The 24,684-nt window shown below is 36.3% G+C and overlaps 1 protein-coding gene across 1 annotated transcript; it reads right to left on the bottom strand.

The window, feature by feature from the left end:
- Positions 1–1,794: 1,794 nt before the first annotated feature.
- On the bottom strand, positions 1,795–23,657 carry SCAF8 (SR- and CTD-associated factor 8). Its single transcript, XM_051210165.1, has 10 exons — positions 23,082–23,657; positions 22,841–23,046; positions 20,006–20,169; positions 16,923–17,136; positions 15,024–15,245; positions 13,363–13,649; positions 10,515–11,467; positions 7,081–7,472; positions 5,004–5,216; positions 1,795–2,826 (listed from the first exon to the last, which is right to left on the bottom strand). The coding sequence occupies exons 1-8, from the start codon at positions 23,440–23,442 to the stop codon at positions 7,189–7,191; spliced, it is 2,691 nt and encodes an 896-aa protein (XP_051070131.1). The 5' UTR covers positions 23,443–23,657; the 3' UTR covers positions 1,795–2,826; positions 5,004–5,216; positions 7,081–7,188.
- Positions 23,658–24,684: the final 1,027 nt, after the last annotated feature.

The raw sequence follows: 24,684 nt of genomic DNA, 5'->3' as shown, positions 1-24,684 counted from the left end.
TGGTGGCAATTTTCTTATGTTGTAAGTCAGAGGAACTTCTTTAACAGAAAGAATCATTTCTGATCATATTTTTTGTTGAATGAACTACTTCTCCCGTTATTACTTTTTCTAATCAGACATTAATTTCTATTCATTTTGTCTTATTCACCTTCCTTTCTTTATCTCTTTACAATCTCATTTTTATTGTGTGGCGAATATACATTTTGGTGCCCCTTTTTATCAGATTAATGAAGTTAGCTATACACTACTATACCGAATTCAACAAATACAGATAACTTGCTTAAATTAAGCAATACATTCGTCCGGGATTTTACATTTTCTTCTTACATCAGTTAGCTATTTGCAACATCAGTCAGTCAGCTACAACGTAGGAAGCAGGCACATATATGCATCGATCCAAGTTGCCATACCTCACTCATTAACACAATAAGATGGACACCGGATTCATAGATGTAGTTAATTAAATGGTGCTAATATATAAAAGAAAGATTCCATATAAGGATATAGTAAAGGACGAAAGAATTAGTTCGTAGAAAGAAAGATAAGAAGCGATTTTAATCTCTTAGTTTAAGAGAAGACAGAGAGTGTATACACCTACACCATTGTGATCGATTCTGAACCATGTCACCAAGAGTCTCCAACCATTGGTTACGATAGTCACGTGAACCCCAACCAAGTAGTCTGCATCTATTCAAATGGCTAAGTTCAATTGTCAATAACTTCAAAGACCGGTGTTATGTCTTGATTTGATCACTCTTAGCTTTCTTCCAGTCAGTCTACTTCTACACTAGACAACATCTTCCATACATTAAGAGCTGATAAGTTTTTGGAAATCAATTTGATTTAATTTTTTTTTTCCTGAACGATGTTATTCTTGAGTTCTCTGATTTATTGGAAATTTGTAAAAGATCTAAGATGGAATGTTGTCTATCCATCGAATGCCTTAATATCAAACAAAGCAACAAAGTCAATGAACAAGATGAAAAGCAAAGATATAGAGTTCATTTCAATTGCATTAGTAAATTAAACATAAAAAAAATACAGTACAAAAGAGAATTAATGAAACTTAAGGAGGAAGGTAGGTAATGAATGCGATTTTGTATCACTCAGACTTATTTCAAGTCATAAATGATACAAACGCTCAGTGTCTTCAATCATAGACAATGAATATCCCAAGGGTTCCAACTAACTAATCCACTTACTACTCATATGCTTCAGACTAACATTCAGAGTAAATAAATCGATGCCAATTCTCTACTTGAACACCGTTAACATAACTTACCCTTATGTCATCTAGCATTGTACGTTGAGTTAGCCGAACCTCAGGATATGTATTACGCATGCTTAACCATTAAAGTCGTTGGACTATCATAACCTTATGAATCAAATTGTTATTTTATCTAATACTCTTGACCTATGATCATATTCCAATATTTGAATTACCGTTGTATTCAACTGCCATTCCCACATTTATGGTTTATGCATCCAGCTTTGAGTGACACTGTGTTAAAGACTTATAATACTAATTAGCTGTTCGGACTGAAATACAAGGTGTTTCATCCTAGTCTGTATGATGACTGAACAGTGCGAAACTACAAGCCTGTTAGTGTTCGAACCCTAAAGGCTTCAGACATCATGGAAAGACGCGTTAAACACATTTCAACACAAACTTACATACACAACTTGATCATATCAAACAAAACAGATAAATAAACATTACGTACCGAGTAAACATCCCGTCGTTTTTTTTTGTTGTTGTTGTGGGTTACACAGTTCCAAAAAGTGAACAACTACTACACAGAATACATATTTATTTTATGAGTGCTCCCTCCTCCCCCCCCTTCCAAAAAAACAGTTTACGGACATATATAAATAATGGTGCTCATTTATTTCTCTCTACATTACAAATAGATAGATATGTACACTCATCTGTCAAGAAGAAAGCGTAGATAAAAACACTAATTATTATAATCGATTAACAAATAGTGTCAATAAAGTAAGTACTAATACTACTACTCTTATTTACTATTACAAATCTTTGCATAATCCAAATTTGCATCTGTAATTTATCAGGGTTTATTACCGCTATTTAATCTCCATTTAAAGGATATGTACACATATTGTAGTATTTTTCTTTCTTTGAAAACCAAGTATTTCAACATAAATATACACATTTACAACCAAGCGAGCCATGAAATTATCATTATCGTCCAGGAAAACCACCTCTGGAAAAATTTCGATATCGAAAGGGTAAGCCAATAACACCACCGCCGCCGCCGAGAGATGGTGGAGCGGGAGGAGCGACAATAGCACCGCCGACAACACGAGGTGGAAACATTGGTCGATTAAATGTTTTCATTTGTCCTGAATTAAGCATAAAAGCATTAGGATTACAAGATATCGGTGGCATAGTTGTTTGATTATTGTTGTTATTAGACCATTGTATATGCATAACACCACCACCACCACCACCACCACCACTGATGACACCAGTAGAAGGATTAGCACTACCGAGAATACCATCATTATTCATTGGTATTCTACAATTATTCAATGGTAACCCAGACCCCATTGGACGAAATCCAGACGATTCCAATTGTACTTGATGATGAGGATGTCGTTGTTGTTGTGGTGGTGGTAATGGTAAACGTTGTTGTATTTGTTGACGTAGTCCAGATTGTTGACATGTGAACAATGGACCAGGTGGACGAGGAGATATAAATGTTTTTTGAGTTAATTGCATTTCATAAGAATTCAATGAAGACGTATTATTATTACTTGCATTGGATGGAATATGAGGAATTTGATTGGATTGAACAAAATGACCTTTTTTTGTTAAATAAAAATGAATAAACATCAAATCAAATTGTTCATACAATGAAGTGATTGAATCAAAACAATGAAAATTTCATTTATGATAATTACTGATAATTTTGTGTATAGTAAGAAACAAGGAAAGAAAGATAGAAAGTAATTTTAATCTCACGGTTTAAGGGAAGACAAAAAGTGTATACATCTACACCATTGTGATCGATCGATTCTGAGCCATTTCATCCACAGTCTCCAACCACTGGTTGTGATAGTCACACGGATTCCAACCAAGTAGTTTGCATCTACCAACACGACTCAGGCTAGAAGTTAGTGACTTCAAGTATTGATGCCACGTTTTGGTTTGACCGCCCCTAACTTTCTTCTAACCATCCCCTACACTAGTCAGCATCGTATGTCGTGGTAATCGGTGTTCACGTATACGTAACACGTAGTCCGACCATCTCAATCGATGAAGATTCACAACCTCATTAACTGATTTACCATCATCCTCTAATACCCTGCGTCTAACCTCACTATCACTTACCCGGTGATCTCCCTATCCTTAGTTCAGGTGTTGACGCGGTCCAGTCCTAGAGCAACAACTTGCATTCAGAGGGGAAGAAACGCATCCCAAACATTCTGGCATTGTTGCTTAGTGCTACCAAAAGACTCTGCATTTTATCAGCGTCTTCGCCAAACAGGACTATGTCACCTGCGTATTCTAAGTCGATAAGTGGACCTCCTGGTAGGAGGTCAATACCCGAGAATTCAGTCGACGAGAATGTTATTTCCATCAGTAGGTCTATGGTGAAGTTAAACAAAAATGGAGAAAGTGGATAGCCTTGACGGACACCACTCGAGGTTGCAAAAGTAGATGACAGTTCGCCATACGCTCTCACTCGATTGGTAGTGTTCGAGTAAAGAGCCTCCTTTACAAAATATTTCCCATTTATTGCAATACACTTGTCCCATCCAAATGTCTTTTGTTGAACATATCTTTGGAATTTCACAAAAGTTAGGGTCGTTATCATTTCAGGTTTTATCGTCTTTATATCATCCAGTTCATTAACAATTCACCAGATAGTCGATCAGCGGTCGGAAAGTACAATAGGTGGTATAGACGTTCGATTTTGTTCTATAACAAGGACAGTTAGTGTTCGTTCCGATCTAGGGTTATCCTTGATGTCTTTACAGTCCTAACTGTACAATACACTTGATCCAAAGAGTTGATTGATTTCAATGTATATTATCTCCATAAACAATTCTCATTAGTTCATGCATTTTTTAAAATTTTTTTTGAAGCTAGCAGTAGCTTATCTAGTGTACTTATTATACAGAGATCATGTACATAATACGAATGCGTAGAACGATGACCTAATCCAGACATGTTAGAAGAAACATCCGTTCCTTGAGGTCGATCATACCAAGTGTAGTAGTTTAGGAGCGGTAGGCTTTAAAGCAGTAAACTCATCATCTAGGGGTTTAATTTTACTGCTGAATATACAGTGGCATGATGCCGATAAGGTGTTCCCCTCAGACAACTAGCATTTACGGCGATGCTGCTTTTGTACAACGAAAGTAAGGGACTAAAAAAGATCCGCCCTCAAAGTAGCTCACTACTTTGCGCCGAAGATTTCCAGTCCCAGAGCTAAAGTCAGAAAAGTATGAAGGTAACACATTGACAAATGCTCACAAAAAGAGTGTGTGTGATCAATCTCAAACAGTTATTCTTTGGGCTATACAGTCGCGCTTTCAAGTCGCCAAAACCATCTCCTTTCTAATCTAGTTTTATTTTCAGATCCCTCAAGTGTTCTTTCATAGTGTGAGCAACTGGTAAGTGAAAAATACTTTCATACCTCCAACAACATTCGACATCGCTTTGTTTATAAACTTCATACAAGGCAATTTATGAGAGTTTAACAAAAAGGTATCGACACTGTGCAGCATAGAACATTCATATATATTGGTTTATTTGGTTGTTTTTATAAAACATATTGTGGAAGGTAACCTCAGTCAATAATTAGACCGATATAATTATGGAAAATATATTGTATGAGAAAGGGAGGGCAAAACAGGTTAGTCATTTAGTTAGTTAACACTACTGAAGATGTAATAAACGCAGTTTAAAAACGGATGTAGTGTATCTTTTTTAATAGCAGACGAACAAAAACACTATACACTTAAGGACATACCAGCAGGAACATTTGAACTTGATGGTTCGGAAAAACGTACATCTGACCAAGAAGATGAATGAGGTGGGAGCATTGTATTGGGACGAGGTAATGTCGACTGATTATTGTTGTTAAGACCTGGTGGAAATGACATGTTGTTGGGAAATCGATTTTGTTGATTTACTGCATTCATATAATGTTGTTGTTGTTGTTGTTGAGGTCTAGTTTGATCAGCTGATGGGTAAGTGGGGGAGATAACAGAAAAATCAATGATAAAATACTTTGAAGAAGCACATGGAACAACAGTTCACTTATATGATTGGCTAAAATTACTTAAGGGTTGTTTATATCTATACTTTTTATAAGTAACAAAGCTTCTATACTCATGATTTTAATACCACAGTAAGTCATTTGCCAAAATATAAAGATTTGTATACTCGGCTTTTAACTACACTGTTTATGTAAGGTGAGGACTAGTGATAACACTAATTGACTATGGAGCGGTTGCTCCGAGGTTTAGAAATTCAACTTCGAGTCAACAAGTTGTGAGTTCTAATCTCTACCAACATACATATGTACAACAGCAGAGTGAACTGAAATATGGCCTTTAAAAATGGAGAATATTCGTAGGTTAGTAGTATTTGATCACATATGCTTTCTAAGCACTGCTTGTGTATGCTTGAACCATCGAGTGATCAATGTTGAGGTTTAGATGCAGAGTACCAGATGAAGATAGAAAATCAATTGATCAGGCAATAAATCTACACTGACTGAGGTGGGTTGAATATGCACTATGTATGTCCAGCATCAACAAACAATAGTTGTAAATGTAGAAATATGTTGGAAGAAAGTGAACGCCATCCAAATAAAAACATGACATCAGTTCATGAAGTCATTAACTGCTGGTCTAAAACATGTTTGTAGTCGCAGATTATCTGATTGGAGTCCGTGTGATAACCTCAATCAGTAGTCAGAGACTTTAAGTCACAATGAAGCAGAAATATTCACTCTTTATCTTCCCTTCCATTTAATCTTTACAAAGCATATTCCCAATGTTTAATCTTTCTTATTATCATTATTATTGTATTATTCGAATTTCTTTGCAATCCATCTCGTTATGTTAATTAGGTATGGCAATTTGGGTAAATGCACACCTATATCACGCTTTATATCGATAATGTCGGTTTGTTATTGTGAAAAATTGTCTCATACTTGTGAAAAGAGTTTGAATATCAAAGTACTGTTTGTTTTTTAATTGTTCAAAATAACTGTACATCTTCTCCTTCAATGCGACCACCGGCATACAAGATCATCGGAAAACGACACCTTACAAATTATCTACAAACAACAGGTTCTTCTAGTATTCACTATACTATAATTCAGTTCTTACAATTTCATATTCTTCGCAATAGATTACTCCATACGATGTTGTATTATTTGCTTTGAGCTCGAATAGAAACCCTTTCGTGTATTTCTTGTTTTCAGGTATTGATGTTTTTAGTATGTTATTATTTGTCACCCTATATATCCAAGAATATTGTATATAATATTAATACACAATCATTGTACACACCTGATAAATCAATTACTTCTTTTGTGAGTAGAGCTACTACACTTTTACTTCTGGACTATCTACAGAGGTATGTAGATATTTACGTAGATTTGTTATGTCATACCAACATCACAGACTGACCTTATTTAGATAGCCATTCAAAAACATGAAGCATTTGATAGCTGTTTTGTCCTAGTATAGGACTGCTGGAGGTTTAATCATATCCAGTATGTGGCAACTAGTTCCTAACCGATGATATCGAAATACGATTGCTCAATCTTAAAAGTTGATTGAAATTATAAATGTCAAGCAACAGATATCAACTTAGAGGTCTAAAGTTTAAGTGTTCTCTCCACAAGACCTGAAGGCTATGCGTTTGATCACTGATGTGGATGAGGATAGCTGAGAACTTCCCAAATAGGACGAAACAGCTGTCCAGTCTTTCCAATTTTTTATATTTATCTAATTCAGATTAAAACTGAGAAATCCAACAATCTCCACGATCCCTTTACGGTAATAATAACAATAATAATAATGTGTACTTACGTGGAAGAAAAGTATGTGGTAATAATGGTGGTCTGTTGTATGGTCTAAGCGCGGCAAAACTTGAAGTTGACAATTCTGGCTTCGGATTTTGTTGTAATAATTGCTGATTTACAACACGTTGATGATTCGCATTAATTCCAGGATTCCACTGACACTCCGATGTAGTGGTTGTTGAATGAGGTTGGGATGATATAGTGGCAGAGGGAGGGGGAGGGGTGATTGACGGTTGTGTAGGTGGTGGGGGTGGAGGAGGAGGGGGTGGAGGCGGTGGCGGTGGAGGAGGGGGTGGGGAGGAGGGGGAGGTGGTGGTGGAGGTGCTCTAGAAGTAGCTGTTGTATTGTTCTGCTGAAAATATAATGGTTGTGTTGGGACTGACATACGTGGAACTGATGCTTTGAAAACAAGAGGAATAATGAAAAATAACAGGTAATTTAGTGGAATTTAAATCCAATTTATCAAATGGCTATGAAATGGAGCGGTAAATTAAGAACGTGGATGGTATATAAATGCAACAAAATAGAAACCGTTTGACTGATTTATTAGTATGAGTAATTGATGCATTTTGATTGCCTCATCTTCAACACAAAAGATAGTATGTGAGATTTGAGTTTTTTATTATTACTTAAATTCATTCGGGCAGTAACAACGTAGAACTTCGTACGTACATACACCAGTTCGAGTTACCATACCACATTAGCACAGAGATGCAGTTGTCAATTCGAATCCCGTAGTGGTAGAGGTAGTAAGAGTATAAGCAGTAATCGGAAACATTAGGGTTTGGAGATGTTATTTAAAGAGTATAATTCAGTGAAATAAATTTGGAAAGAGAAAAAAAGAAACAAGGAGGATTCAGGAGATTAGAATTTGAGAGAACACAAAGAGTGTATGCACTTGCGCCATTGCAAACGAATTTTGAGCCATGTCATTCAAGGTCCCTAACCATCGGTTGCTATCATCTCGCGGTCAAAGTATCTCACTGATACTATTATTACTTTTACTACTCTGATATTTATCTTGATAATTTCATATGATTGTGTTGATATGATGTAGCAACTGGAATCCATTGACATATATAACAGGTTCTACGTTTCATATAACTAACTAGTAGAATTGGTTTTTAATTCATATTCTTCATTTGATCTGTATGAAGTTGATTAGTATATAGATAGGTCTCACATATGGTTTCCACTTATTTATGAATGTACTTATTAACTCATTATCAGGTAAAAATAAATACGTTTAGTTGGCTACGTGCCACATCATCTAAGTCTAAAGACTAATTATTGATAATATCTGATTATTCAAACTAAAGTAGATAAAGTAAGGTTCGAAACTACAACTTATTGGCTGAAACTCGAATACCTTACTAATCAATAAACTACTGTTCCACTAAATTAGTATCAGTTAAGGAGAATCATTTATCTAAAGCTCTATACATCGTTCCAAATTAATAATCACTGTCACTGGTTATTCAAATTAATTCAATAAACAAACCAGGTAGTCTTGTTTATATTTTAATCATCATCTGAATACTAACTAAGTTTTTGTATCTCATGGACTTTTAGCCACTAGTTTGTAGGTTCGAACCCCACTACACCTTTAATTTAAGCAACTGGGTAATATCATCAGTCCTCACACTTGAATTGTAGCTTGAAGCCGAGTCTTCTGACCACTATAAGCGATAATGCAAGCAGGTTCGGGATGCGGTTCCCCTCCTCGAAATGCAAAAGTTACTTCAGGATTGGGTGGTAGTTAAACATGTCGACTGCTTCACTTATCTTGGGAGTCTCATCAACCGCGTCGTTTATGGGGTAGGCGAGATATCCGTCTACCAACCAAAGGACGGGTTTACTGCGCAGCAGTTCGTTCGTCTTACTTTATGGCAGTGAAACATGACCAGTAAGAGTAGAGGATATTCGTAGGTTACTAGTATTCGATCATAGGTGTCTTCGAAACGATGCTCGTATATTCTGGGACCACCGAGTAAGTAACGCGGTTGTTAGGAAACGGGTGCTAGGTAAGGGTGGTAAATCAATTGGTAAAGTAATGAAACTTCATCAGTTGAGATGGCTGGGACAGATGTTACGTATAGCCAACCACCGACTGTTCCGACGTGAGGTGTTTCTTGGTGTAGGAATAGGATGGAAGAAAGCTAGGGGCGGCCAGACCAAAACGTGACACAAATCCATGAAGTCACTGACAAGTGGAGTGAGCTATGTTGGTAGGTGTAGACTATCTGGTTGGGATCCGCGAGATGATAGTAACCAACGGTTAGGGACCTTGAATGACATGGCTCAAAATTCGTTTGCAATGGCGCAAGTGCATACACTCTTTGTGTTCTCTCAAATTCTAATCTCCTGAATCCTCCTTGTTTCTTTTTTTCTCTTTCCAAATTTATTTCACTGAATTATACTCTTTAAATAACATCTCCAAACCCTAATGTTTCCGATTACTGCTTATACTCTTACTACCTCTACCACTACGGGATTCGAATTGACAACTGCATCTCTGTGCTAATGTGGTATGGTAACTCGAACTGGTGTATGTACGTACGAAGTTCTACGTTGTTACTGACTGAGTATCAGTAGTTGTAGAAAATCTAATCATTGGTCAATATAATTCACAAGGATCGTAGACAGGTAGCCTGAGACCTACCATCATGGCTCAGTTCAACAGTTAAAAATTTAATCATAGACACAAGTGAAACGTATCCTAATCACTTCAGTCACTGCAGATTTACTAATTGATCAATCAATTTGCTATCTTTATCTAGTCCTCAGTTTGTGATCTCAAAATACACAAACGATCCTTTAAAGTCATCTATAGTCAAATATTAATAATCTATGAGCATCCTCTATTTTTAAGAGGCCACATTTCATAGCCATAAAGGAACGCTTTCAAGACCTCATGGTCAAAAACCATTCGGCCTACTCACATCTACTTTCATAGACTATCCTTCACAACAATAAAGTACGATAGGACGAGTTACTGTCCACTATACTTGTCCTTTAGTCGGTAGATGGACACTCCACATACACCACAAGTGACACAATTGACCAAAAGTCAACCGAACTTTCCGGGTTCGTAACGCCACATCACCAGACACAAACACATCACAGCTGACTAGACCACTTAGATAAATGAAGTGGTCAATGCACTAAATTACTTCACATCCTAGCATTAGTTTAGGTGTTGGTCTGGACCAGTCCTGACGCAACATTTCGCATTTAAGAGACAAAGCCCACTTTAAATGCGCTTGCGCTATAGCTCAGAATGATTATAAGACTTCGCACTTTATCAGTGTCTCCACTAAGTGAACCTTTTTCCCCTGTATTATTTTTATGACGTCAGTGTGTATTGAAAACTAACAATTAAGTTAAGATTAATCAAAAACATCCTCTAGAAAATATTCAACAAAAATACGAAAAACATACCCGCTACTAAAGGTAGGATTAATGGGACTGACCGAGGAACCATCGGCTGCATTGGCGGTATAGGGCGAGTTAATATCATTGGGACAGACGGTGGTACAACAACAGGAGAATAAACTGATACTGATAAATTTGTCGAGGTGTTTGTTGTAGATTTTTGAGTGGTTGGTGTTGTTTGTATCCTCTTAACAGACTTTACATTAGGACTACTAATCGATTGTGTTTTACTATCATTATTATTATTACTGTTCATCATGATCAAACCTCTAAGTCGAGGATCAGTGAGAGATTCTTCATCAACTTCACCACAACCAGCTAAAAGATCATCGAATTGGGGACGTGTTAATTTTACAACTTCTTCTATCGGTAAATAAGTACAACCTTCATCAGTATCCCAATAATTGGTGACGTAATCTTCTCTTGATTTAATACCGAGATTTGGAGCCCAGGCTACTTTAATTTCTCGACCACTCAATGTAGATTGATCCATGTGAGTCACTGCACGATGTGCAGCTCTTCGAGTAGCAAATGTAACAAATGCACACCCACGTGGTGGAATAAAATTACATTCAATTACTTGACCTTCAGTTACTTCTGAACAAAGTGCTGTTAGCTTGCTTTCAGCTAATTGTTTATGTAAATGACCAATAAACACTGTATGCGATAAAATCCCAACATGATCTGGTTTCAATGTAGGCAAGCCAAGATGTTTTCTACGACGTTCACGATGTTTTGGGTCGGATTCAGTTGGTGATACTGATTCATTTTGAAACAGACTATCGTCAAAACGTCGACGAACAGGACTCAGAATAGGTGAGTCTGAAGCATAATCATCAACGAATTGATCTGAGTGTTCAGGTTCATTGTCGAATACATCAAGTTTATGTGATTCAAGAAAAACATGTCGATGATGATGAGAATGAGGAGGATCAACACGATCATCGTACGAATCGAGACTATTAAAAAGGAAACGATAAACGGGAGTTGCAGGTTGAGAAGATTCACAAGAATAAATTCATGTCAAAAGATAACTCACTAAGAAGAATTTTCGACTAACCAATCAACATATTAACAGGATATAATTTATCATCAATGTGAGACCATCTAGAACAAAGTTGTATCAATTTAAGTTACCGCAATATCTTAAACCAGCAATAGTGAGAGAGGAAATAAATTAGATGATAAACAAGAAAGGGGGGAATAGTTTAAACTATAATCGGAAATATCAACGTGAGAAATAGAACAAATGAGACTACAGAATAATAAGGTATAAAATGACATTTAACACAAAATTTGGATAAAGATAAAGAATGAGCGAATCTGTGCAACTGGAACCCATATTGAATCATGTCAAATAGTCTTTGACTATGCATATGACCATTAAGTTGTGGACCACTAATAGGAAGTCCATATCTAGAGTGGCGATTGAGTAAGCGAAAATCAAATATTATAAGCAGAGATTATGGTAGCTAGCAGACACCCTAACCATTTATTTCCAGGTTCGAACCGCACTCCATCTACTCCGATTTGGGCACCTGGGTAGTAACATTGGCTTTCACAACTAGATTGCGGCTTATACCTAAGTACCTGGTGAATGAGTAAAATTTATCTTTTGTATATCTATCAAAACGATACAGTTCAACACTTAATGATATTATAAGCTGATATCACAGCTTACTTCAGTTACTCCTAACTTTCTTCTAAACCATTCCTATACTACCCAGCATTTTGCATTAAGGTAGTCAATGGTTGAACATACGTCACAGATGTTTCAGATACAGTAGCCGACGACGATTCATAATTTTATCAAACAATTTATCATCTCCAATTACCCTACATTCAACCTCAGCACTGGTAACTCCGTTTTCCTGTCATATGCAAGAAATGTTTTTAGGATGAACAAACCAGACTGTTACGCAATATACTCGTGTCTTTCATAGCCATACAGTCATTTCAGGTACATCATAGATGATAAAAGCCGATAAAAATTTCTGAGTCCATCCTAAAATTTCGTTAGCTACTACTACCCCACAAGATCTGATGAGATTTCTAAAAAAAAAGTGAAGTGGTTAGTATGCTCGATCAATTCGCTCTCTATTATAAGTCAGAGTATGCGTTGATTTAAATCACTGTTGAAGTAATAACTCGCATACAGAGGCGGAGAAATTCATCTTCAACATTTCTGCTTCCAATAAACATTTCGTTTGAAGATAGAGCACATAAAAGAGTAATGCATTAGGAAATTTAACAACAAAAAAAAACAAAACAAATAGGATTAGTTTTCATTCAACGCTGATGTTATACTCAAAAATAAGATACTACTATTACCCTGAAAAAATAACTAAACAATACACAACCTAATGTTAATTAAAAACGTTAGGGGCCGCCAAACCAAAACGTGGCGTCAGTGCTTGAAGTCACTAACTTCTAGTCTGAGCCATGTTGGTAGATGCAGATTACTTGGTTGGCGTCTACATGACTATCGTAACCAATGGTTGGAGACTGTTGGTGACATGGCTCAGAATCTATCAGAATGGCGTAGGTGTATGCACACTCTGTCTTCCCTTAAACTAAGAGATTAAAATCGCTTCTTATCTTTCATTCTACGAACTGATTCTTTCTTCCTGTACTATATCCTTATGTTCAATCTTTCTTTTATATATTACCACCACTGAATTAACAACTTTTATGAATTCGGTGTTCATCTTGTTGTGTTAATGAGGTATGGCAACTTGGACCGATGCATATATGTGCCTGATCCTACGTTGTAGCTGACTGACTGATTAATTACAAACAATTTGCATTAATTATATCAGGACAGAATCGGATAAAAGTAGGGACAAAAACTTACCGACTATATTTATTACGAACTCTTTGACTTGATGAAATATTCCAATCATCACAATTTTCATATTCTGAAACAAGTCGATTTGTATGTTCTCGAAATGAATGAACTTGATCATTATTATGATTAATATTACTATTATTTCGATCGGAAAATGAAGAGTTATCTGATGGTAAAAATCCATCTACATGACTAGTTTCTCTATCGAAATTATGCATTGGATGCGAATCATAAATATGATGTTTACGTGAACCCTGACAGACATTGGAATCATGAAAAGTAACATCTAAGGACTGATAAAACAAATTATTCATAAAAATAGTGTAAACATAAATAACAAGTTACTTATAAGCAAAATGATATGATCATATATGCTGAAAACTTCACCTGGAATCAAACAAAAGATAATTTTTTAAAAAGGTCTAAACTGTCCTCTTAAACTTGAGTTCAGCGGTTCGAAACTCGTAAAGATACATATGTCACTAGATGTTGTTGAGTAACCAGGAGAAGAAACACGTTCAAGAGTTGCAGTTGAATTCGGAACATAGGCTTCGTCCTATTTGGGACTCATCAGCTGAGTATACCTGCATTCCATAGTTGATTTTCACTCCGGGACTCAAGCTCAGTACCATTTACATCAAACGCTGTCAAGTTATCCACTTAGCTACTAAGTCCAGGTAGCCACTGGGTTAGGTTGTGCAATAAGGTGAAGTTCAATTCATTTCTATTGGTTGTTTGAATGTTCCCATTGATGTTCAGGAATGCAACTGTTTAACTCTTGAGTGCAGGTACATCCAGCTGACGAGTCCCAAATAAGGCAAATAGGCGTCGCGAATATCATTGCTAACTATCATCTGTCTGTGCTTATGGTGCTTGTGACTTAATGGCAATATCGAGGTAATGTGTGCAGGATGTACATTTGCCAATAAGAGACCGATTAATTTCAGTCCTAAACATCAATGAGAAAATCAAAATAACCAATACAAAAGGTCTCAATGACAATGTTTAATATTCTGAAGTATTAAATTAAGTAGCAAAACACCTTAATATATACAAACCCATAAACACATCGTCAATGTACCGCATTCAACAGGTATAGGTTAGTGTATGTGAGGCTTTGAACCCGATTAATGATGCTATCTCCGTTGCGTTGAACCTAAGTAGATGTAATAAAGATCTAGTCCACAGAGCAGCGGAGCAACACTAGATGTTATCTAGAGGGAGTTAGAGACCAAATAATGTTCATATGCTGTTCGCTTCTCAAGAATTCTGAAGTTTATATCCGCGTATTATTTGCAAGCAGGGGTTCCCAACTCTCCCAGCTAATCTATTCGCATACACCAACCCCGATGAAATACTGAGTCTGCTTTTGTGGTTTTGTACAACTCAGAGGACCGCTGAGATGTGATGAAATTACGAATACAACTGAGAACTTCGATAATGTTTAAAAAATTCCATAGTAATATTATGTAACAACACATTGCACAGAGGCAACCAATAAACCACACCAGGACAGTGTACATAAACTTTTGAAATGAAATTCAGGGTGGCCAATTTAGTAGGTTAAGATAAATTGCTTTTGACATGATATTTGTAGCTGAATCCTTGATAAGCGGACAGAAAGACATTACCAGTCGATCATACATAATAATCACAATTTAACTTACTTTGGAGCCTAAATGTTTTGAACTAGCTCTATTTGCAATTTTATTCTTTTTTGTTAAGTGAAGTTTTCTATCACATGACTGTGGTAAAATTCCAGGATCATCTTCAACATCCGATAAACATGGAGGTGTTGTAGGTCGTATTAATCTATTTGAATCATTTCGAATACATGTGTCTGTTTTTAGTTTAACTGAACTAACTAAACCACCACGGTTATCTGTAGGCTAAAAAAGTAAGAGACAAAAAAGACAAGACAATACAGTTGAATGGAACATTGGGGACCATCTGATTGTTTGATGTTAGGCAAATGAGGTAAATCGATTGGAAGACCCTTTATTAGTCTGTACGAACAGTGACTTGTTTAAAATACCCAATGTATTGCAATCATTTGTTGACTAGCATAAAATCTAAAGCCACAGGGGGATTACTACAGACTGTCATCAATTAAAAAATGTTATTGTGAAAATACTGGGCCATTTATGTTAAGGCGATTTTAGAAAAAAACAGTCGAATTATTAAAGAGGTAAGAACGCCTACCTAAAGAAGTATGTGAAATACACACTGTTGTCAACCACTTTTATTTGACTTACGTGTAACGGAACAGAGGGAAAAACAAGCTGACCAAACAAATGTTCATGTTTTCAAATTAACTCTGCATCATGTCTCCGCATCAATATTGGTTGTAACATGTATTATGTATGCTTAACCAGGGCCTACCTTGACGCGTGATGTTTGCCGGTAAACGTAAATAACAGCCTGCAAAATCAATGACTAGTAAAATAAGTTAAGTCAATAAGTGTAGGCTAGGTGGCTATGTTCCATCCAATAACCACGATCAGTGGTTAGAGACCTTAGGTGGTGGTATGTGGCACTTGAATCCACTTGTTATCTTCCATTGGATCATAAATTTGAAAATTACCTTAAGCTTTTCTGTTCCACCAATTCATTCATTCTGAATCATACTGTTGAAGATTACTATTCGCTGATACCAAACATTTTAAGAATTAATTATCTGGAAAAGCCATCACTCATTTTTAAGTAATCCAAAATTACAAAGAAGAATCTATCATATGATTTATACTAACTAGTCTTACAACGAAACACACTATCCAATGATGGAATTTTCTCCACCACATACGTAACAATATGAATTAAAATCTAGGGTAGGGAAAACCTTTCACCTTGTTAATCATTTCCCCTCAAATGCCCTGGGACGGCCGAAAGTGGGGAGAGTCAGCTCTTCCTCTAGAAATACTCTCACATGGCAACGTGTATACAACCACTGCCAGGGATGTCCTACTCACTGCCTTCTCGCGGCATCACTATTGTTTACGAAATTGAGAGGACGAAAAGCGAATGCTCGGCGCTTTAACCGCGTTAGTGGACGCGGAGGATCCACCTAAGGGAATCGGAAAACCCTGATTTCAAACAAATGGTGCACATGGGCTCCATGATCCTAAGGGAACAAATGGCGTATGAACCAATCGTTGTTCACCGGCTACCATGGGACTGCATCTCCTGACATTGTTCCACTACCTTGTGGATCAGACATTTAGGTCAAAGGCTCCGGGTATGGCCCCCCTAAGAAAACCACCTGCTTCAGTTTGAGCACCCGGGCAGTATCACAGCCCTCATACAAATCGGATGATTTATGTAGCGCATATCTAGTTGATGCCATCTTGTACTAATGTTTATGTGTTTAAATAACTAAATGTTAATCATTTAATTAAAATGATAATTTCTAATTCAACCTTATTCCTGATCAATTCATTTATAAAATCTATTTAGAATTATTTGCAATGAAATTGCTCTAAAAATACCAAAATATTCCATGAAATTGAACAATAAACAAATAAACTTAATAAATCATTTAAAACACAACAACAACAACAACAACGAACCCGAATTAGTTTTGTATCATCTTCCAATTGACCAGCTGTTACACCATTGATAGATCGGACAACAGTATTTGATTGTTGTTGCTGATATCTTGAGTGTTGTTGATGGTGATGACGTTCAGCTCGTGCTTGATTTAGTTGTTTTTGTAATACACGAGTATGCGCCAATGTATCAACCATCGATTGTATTCGTGCCAACAAATTTGGATCAATCACACTGAGAGGTGAACAAGAAGAAAAAAAACGGAAAATAGAGTAAAATCATTGTAATTGCAGAATAAAGAGAACAGTAACTATGAGAATGTGATACAATGACTTCTTTAAATGCAAAGTTTTATCAATATTTTGGAAGTAATGAACATCCCATTCACTTACGTATAAACGAACAAAGACTAACACTGAAACGATGTGATGTGATACCAGTGATACCACTAAAGAAACTCGGAATTTCGAACCAGGTAAACTTCAAGATTACCAGGGGATTTCTAAAATAATGTCATTCAGGTCAATCGCAAACTACATCAATACAGTTTTAACCTATGAACCCATAAGGAAGAGATCAACTTGTCGCAAGACTACAACTAAACTGACAAAACCTACGAAAACAACCACTCACAAACGTGACCACTGGAATGAACTAATAGAACACTTGTGAAATAACCAAAAAGCTTAACGCAACATAAGTAGGCGCTGAAGATTTTGAAAAGAAGGATAATTAAAGCTCCCCAATGAAACTATCTAGCTCAGAGAACACAACACAAAAACCAAACACTTTGTAGCATTTCATAAGGACATAAACAGGTTATACATAATAAGTGAGTAAAACAGATTGATTCTGGGGAAGCAATTAATACATAACGCAAAGTTTTCTCATGTTCAAAGTAACAGGACAGTACAAAAATGTGGTCAGATAGAAAGTTTTATTTGTTCTCGTGTGTGTATGTATGTATATGTGAAAGAAATCCGACTAAACTACATTGTCACAAACAGTTCAGACGGTAAAATTGAAGTGGTCAGCTTAAGTGAATATTACTTCATCGAAAAGTGAAAAAAATTTCAGCACATTCTATGAATTCCCTATATTTAACTAGTAATGTTATCTAAAACACAAAACATTTTGATACACAACAGGGGACCCAGCAAAAAAACTACTCTCCATATAAATTAGAATGATAACATTGTTAAAAGAAAGGAAAAAAGGTAGTGATCATTTAACTAATAAATGAAATGAATAACCAAAGTATCCATTCAAAGGTACACTTCCACTACGAACATAATCAAGAAGTTCCATTTCACTTTTAAGTATGAAAAATGAACACAGTCTCTCCAATAAATGTGCCAACAAAGTTCATAAATACATTAGTTCATAAAATTTAAGGTAAGTCAACCCTATTTCTTTTAAAATACTCTCAATTTATGGGAATACATTTGCCTTAACTCTAAACCTTGTGTTCAAAACATCACCAGAATTCTTACAAAAATAAACCAGGCTGTTTAGCTGACTTGTTTAATATTTCATATCATCTCTATATCATTCTAGTGCTAATGTGCAAAGGAGAACTCCCTAAATTCACTTCATCAGTAATGATTTGAAGAGTAAATTAACGGTCGGAACGTACAGTAGGCCATATAAGTCCTATGTTTTCATCAATACAAGAGGTTGATAGTTGTTCTGATCTGATCGACACAATGTACACATGACCTTTTAGTCAGACTAACGTCGTAGAGGGACCAAAGATGAAGAAGAAGATTAGCGTAGCTTACTCTAGATTCCAATATATGTAGATTGACCTCATTTGGCTAAAGTTAAGAACTAAGCATGGGACTAGCCAATACTTAGTAGTCGATTACTACAAATTAATACAACTTTTAAAAACATTGACTATGTGGTACACTTTATAACCAGCTTAAATTGATGTAAGTTACTTAGGACGACGAGAACAGATGCTAATAAAACCACCAAAAAAATATTAATGGTAAAGAAAACACAGTCGTAGTTACGACTGATGTATCAAACTACTAATGATAATGGACTGTGTAATTTCATCGGTTTTGAAGTGAACTTTCTAGTTATCACCAAAAAATAATAGCTTGATTGATTTGCTTCAAAAGTAGTCAGCAATATGCGTATCCATGTTTCCAATAATCCTTTTGTTAATAAGCTATATCGCGATTTGATTAACATCGAATTAATTGATTGATAGATCTGTCCTACATTAGTATGACTAACGATTATTGATTGACCTGAATGCCAGACTTTTAGGAAATTTCTAGTATCTGAAGAACCTCTTTAGTTCACATTTTTTTGTATTTTTCCAGACAAATTAGTGTTTCTTACTTGTCGAAACCCATGGATGGAAGAGGGTATCAATAAGTCAATCATAACCAACGCAGAGTCTGGCACAAACATGCATTTGCCTAAGTCGCTGTATCACACGTTAGCACGATGACAAAATTAACAAGATGAATGGCAAAATGAGTCCAAAAAATGCAGTAACTATGATAATGAAAAAGACTAAACGTTGAGGAAAAGGTCTGAGAAGAAATGAAAATGTATGTATGAAGGGATACTAAGAATTAAGATCTAAGGGGAGGAAAAAAGGGTTAATGCATTTCAGTGACAGATTCTGACAAATGTCATAAAATGTATCCAGACACTGACCTCGGTTATCCCATGGGTTAAAACCACGTGTTCTGAATTCCCCACCATGACCTGGTTAGATAGTTAATGAGCTCATGGACCGATGTTGCCATTTATTGGCTTGGCTGTTCCTACTTTTCTTCGAACTTACTAATATACCAACATCATCCGTCAATATAGGTGATGGCTAAGCGTAAAAGTCGTGATAGGTAATGGGCATGAATTCAAAGCTACGACTTGTAATTGACAGTTTAAGATTTAAATCACAAAGCCAACAACTAAAAAACACTATGAAGTGTAGTTGAACTTGGAGTTAAAACCAAAGGTCAAATGAGTGACAGATTTGTGCTCAATTAGAATGAAGCTATTCTTTTATTAAGTAGGAGAATCCAGTGCCATATATGTATAACTTGATTATATCAAAGAACAAATAAAAACAGCCTACTTTAAATCTTCATTGGCTTGTTCATTAGCAAGTTGAACTGTTGCTGCTTCTGCTCGTCTAGTTAGTTCTGACATAAGAATATGAATTTGTGTCAGCACCTCCGGATCAATTGTTTGTTCTTGATTAAGTAATGCTGATTGTTCAGCAATCTTTTTTTGTAAAGCCTATAAAAAAGGTTCAGAGAAAATTTAAGCCATGGAATCATAAGTATAGCATTACTCTGCCCATGTTTCTAAAAAAACGAATTAAGTTTGAACTATTGTACTCGTTCACTAAACGGTGGAGAAATGAATATACGGATAAGTTATGAAAGATTGGTAAGAAATCAGTATTTTAATTTTCTTTAAAACCAGAAGGAAAATATTCTTCTATAATCTTTGTTAAGTAGTCGACATTGTAGGAAAATTAGACAATTAGGATTATTCATTCAGCAAACAATTACATGCAACGTGGAATCTGGAACATATGTACATCGGTTCAAATTGTTACGTCATATAATTCATCAAAAAAACGAGGTCTGATAGTCAAAGAACTGACATACTAATTTTATGAACTTTTACGTCGGAAATTTTTCAAAATCTAGGGTGTGGATACAAAGCCCAGCACAAGTTAATAGTTTTTATTTATATTGGAGACTTAATAATCCCATAAATTTCCCTTATCTTGAGATCGAATTCGAGTACGTGGACAAAAGTTTGAACTTTAAAGTTAGTCTTCTATTATCCTGAAATCGGACAACCGGTATTAATATAACTAATCGATAACTGGGTGCTAATTGTCTGAAAACGGCTATCCAAGCCGCTTCATACGGAAGAATATGGAAAAAGAAATCGAGACAAGGAATCTGATAATTTAGTCCGAAAGAGGTACCTTCATATGAACATGTAATTTAAAGGTGACCCAACTTCTGATATAATGAAAACTCAGTTGACGGTAGCGATAAAAAGGACGTTCTATGCAACAAAGCTGTTGATGGTGCTCATTAGTAAGAACCTGTTTTCTGTATCCGTAAAGAATAAGCTTTCTCGTCTGGTCGCCTCCATGTGCATCTAAAAGTTCACCTGCTCAAGTGGAGCAAGGTATATAAGTCGTAGCCAGAGTCTGCTTTCAACTCGGATACGAGAATATGTTGCAGTGTGGTTCTACAAGGGCAAGAGGGAGTTAGAAGTCCAATTCTTGAACATCCAATTGACTCTAATCACTCTACCGACCCACAGGTTGACTTTAAGGTTGATGAATGCAAAGAATGTGATCCAAAAGGACTGAGTGAATAGAAGATTCAAAACAAGATTTATACAAAGACATAATTAATATGTCTGAACAAATGAGACCGATTTCCAGCTCAGTTCCTTAGGGCTTCAAGCTATTTATCATCTTTGGGATGACAGAAAGTCTGCAACTTTTCACGTTACTAAGTTCAATAGATAGTGAACTGGACTTTATTCTTCATTCCATTTACTCCTGTAATAACCAACATTCAGTATCTTAATTAACCTCTAACTGGATGTTGAACAGTAACTCCCAATGTATCCTGTGTAGTCCCTAGTGTCTGTTCTAAAAGCTTAGTGAGTTGTCCTAATCTCTAGGTTTAGCAAACCAACACTTTTCAGACTTAAATTTTAGATGACTCCTTTGATGTCGGTCAACCCACTATTTATTTTACTCCTATAAAATGTGAAGACCATTGACTTACTTGTTTTTAATTTGACTATTCACCCTAGTGTACGTGACAACAGCCTGATTCCATTCAAGTTTGTAGATTTTTTTCAAAAAGACGAGATACGTGATGTTAGGCTTGCTAATTTTGTTTGTTTAGCACAGAAAGCTGAATAAAACTAGATGTTTTTACTACCACACTCTGACAATTCTAATTACCCTACCCGCCATCCTAATCTCAAGACAGCTATGTACACGGAATAGCACCTGGCACAAATCTTGGAGTTACCACAAACCCCATAGAAAGAAATGGGAGAAAGGAAGAACAAATAGAAACAGTGAGACTAACAGTGGGGAGTTGGGAACATAATAGAGGCAGAACAAACGAGTGAACACAACGAAGTGAATTCATCTAATAAAACGTTGGTTAAGACAAAGATTGTGTATGGGATTTATCTGAATCAGTGACAAATTTCTAACTAAAGAATAAATATGAATCCGAAACTCAGCCCTACTTTAAGTATTATAAGGATTGGGATATAAAGGGTGGTTGTGACTTGTTAGAACTGTAGTTCAATGGTCAAGACTTCTAAATTTCAGCCACTGGGTTATAGGTTCGAATCTCACGCTGCTTACTTCAGTTTAAGCAACCGAGCAATATCACCAACCCTCATATATGGTATAGCTCAAAGTCAAGTACGCGAACCTCTACTCAATAAATTGACGAAAATCTGAGGCCCGGAACGTAATTTTTTAGATAATCAGTATACTGCAACCCTCATATGCAAAGTCTGACGTGTTGATGCTAAAAGCACGAGCCGCTCAAATTAAGGGACCTGTGGAAACATTAGTAAAATATTGTGACAAACTTAATACTGGAAACTAATGCTGTCATCTTTTTATGTAAAGTTGAACTTCATTCGCGAAAACTCTTAAGATTCAAGTTTACTACATGCATCAACCTCGTATAAATTAATGAATTACTGACCACTAAAAAATGGCTAAGACCAACGGGATAATTTATACTATAAATCTGGTCAATCTATGCTTTTATCGGAAAACTATTTTGACTGTAAGTGCACTGCACGTACCCACGTTATTTCAAACGATTTAGAGAGATATAACGACATGAAATATGGAAATCGTTCAGTTTCTTCGAAATGTCACAATAAAACTCACTTGTAGTTGAAGTAGTTGAACCTTAGCGCTTGTGTTCCTTTGGGCGCAATCACTAGCGATCTCAGAAGCAGATACTGCATTATCGTCTCTAGATACACAGTTGTCTACAGTTGGGGGTATTTCTGTGGCCTGTGAAGGGACTGAAGATTCAATGATTATTTGCTTCGTAGAGGAATTGTTTAGTGATTCAATGATGACCTCCTTAGCTAAAACAAAATAATTAATGAACATAAAGACTTACCTTTTCCAACAACCTGTGGATTTTTGGGATCCGATATAACACCGCACAGTGCCTTTATAACTTCATCTGGAAAGACAGAACTTTTCTGCCACAAATACAACATGCGCATTAGCATTGGCTTATCTTTCTCATTGCAATTCATAAGGGAAATAAATACAGGCACTAGGTTACGAAGGAATCTGGGTCCATAAACATCCTTCTCGCGATAAAAGTACTGAGATTGTCTAACAATGGCATCGATTACATACAATCCAGGGACTTTATATTCCGGTGAACATTTCGCTATAAACTTCTCAACAATCTGTACCACATGTTTATAATATTTCAAAGCCTTTATAGCGGCCCTTGTTATCGAAGCCATTTTGGCTCTAGAAACCGGCAGTTGTGAATCTGTTAATGATTTTAACTAAACAAGGTAAATCGTATGAATTACAACTAACCTCGGTGTTGAAGGCCGCAACCAAATCCATTTCCTAACATAAGGTTTAGATTTTATGTCAGCCAGTTGCAAAGAACCTCAGGAGTCCAGTGTACCTTACAGACGAAACAAACCGATACGCGTAAACACGGAAACTTGTATTACGCGCAACGCCTTGCACATAGAATTATACCAATTAACAATACATCTAACACGAGAATACACAAACATATTAAAGTGCTTATGAACTATTGAAGTATAGCAAAATAAACGCATAACGTCAGGTGGTGTTTCTGTCGGCAAATTTCGATGTTTATTGGCAGTAGGAAACCCTTGAATCCCAACAGAAATCTGTATGTAGAGACATGAGAAATTGTCGGTGGATTGCAACACAATGATTTCCTGAGTGCTTTTGAAAGCATTAAGCAGACAACTCTTGTAACACATATCCTCAACTTCTTACCATCTTCCTGTTACCCTGAGAAAAGCGCCAGTAAGACGGAAAAAATAGATAAGGTTAAGGAAAGTAAGATTTGTAGTGGATAAACGTACTGCGTGAACTCCCTGAGTTTCCGAAAGCGGTTCTGACTTGAAACGTTACGTTTTTGGTTGATAGGTTCATGGGCTTTGAGATTTAGGGGTACGTACGTATTATTGAGGAATCTCAGGGGACATTCCAGGGAACTGGTGCCGGCATTCATGTCCTGGGTTTAACACCAAATCTCTTACCGTGTCATCCATAAAAAGGTCTTCTAAGAGTGCCTTATTCAACAGAGCACGCGTTTGTCAAGATAATATGTTCAGAAATCACAAAATCTTAGATACAACTGCAGAAGCTAGTAATTGGGGGATTAACATAAATGTCATTAGGCAGCAATGCAGCTATATCGCAAAATTCCCCTTGACACACCGGAGATTTCCTTCTTATGTCCACCGGTAAATTGAGGCAAGGAGAAGAAATTGCATTGGTAAACAGACCCCTGAAATAAGTAGTACAGGAAGTCTTAGACATTGATGCTGATGTAATTGGTTTTACTGGAGACATCCTAACTGAAAGCGCTTGGTCGCGCATCCGCACCAGATTTCTACTGTTAACGCCGTTCTACACACCCCTTATAGCAACTAGACAGCTTAGATCAAACACCTCGATATAATGACTATCTTCCAAATATACCTTCGAACTAC

This window comes from Schistosoma haematobium, chromosome ZW (genome assembly GCF_000699445.3).
Source record: "Schistosoma haematobium chromosome ZW, whole genome shotgun sequence".
NCBI lineage: Eukaryota > Metazoa > Platyhelminthes > Trematoda > Strigeidida > Schistosomatidae > Schistosoma > Schistosoma haematobium.
The sequence above is the reverse complement of the archived record's forward strand: the minus strand, read 5'-3'. Positions and strand labels throughout refer to the sequence as shown.

Bases quoted from the DNA above. Each gene is read 5' to 3' on its own strand.
- SCAF8 (XM_051210165.1), bottom strand. From the start codon at position 23,442: ATGGCTTCGATAACAAGGGCCGCTATAAAGGCTTTGAAATATTATAAA. The intron at 15,246-16,922 runs GTTCGTTGTTGT...TTACTTTTTTAG, and splicing joins ATGATACAAAACTAATTCGG to CCTACAGATAACCGTGGTGG. The intron at 11,468-13,362 runs GTAAGTTTTTGT...CCTTTTTAATAG, and splicing joins GTTCGTAATAAATATAGTCG to TCTCGATTCGTACGATGATC.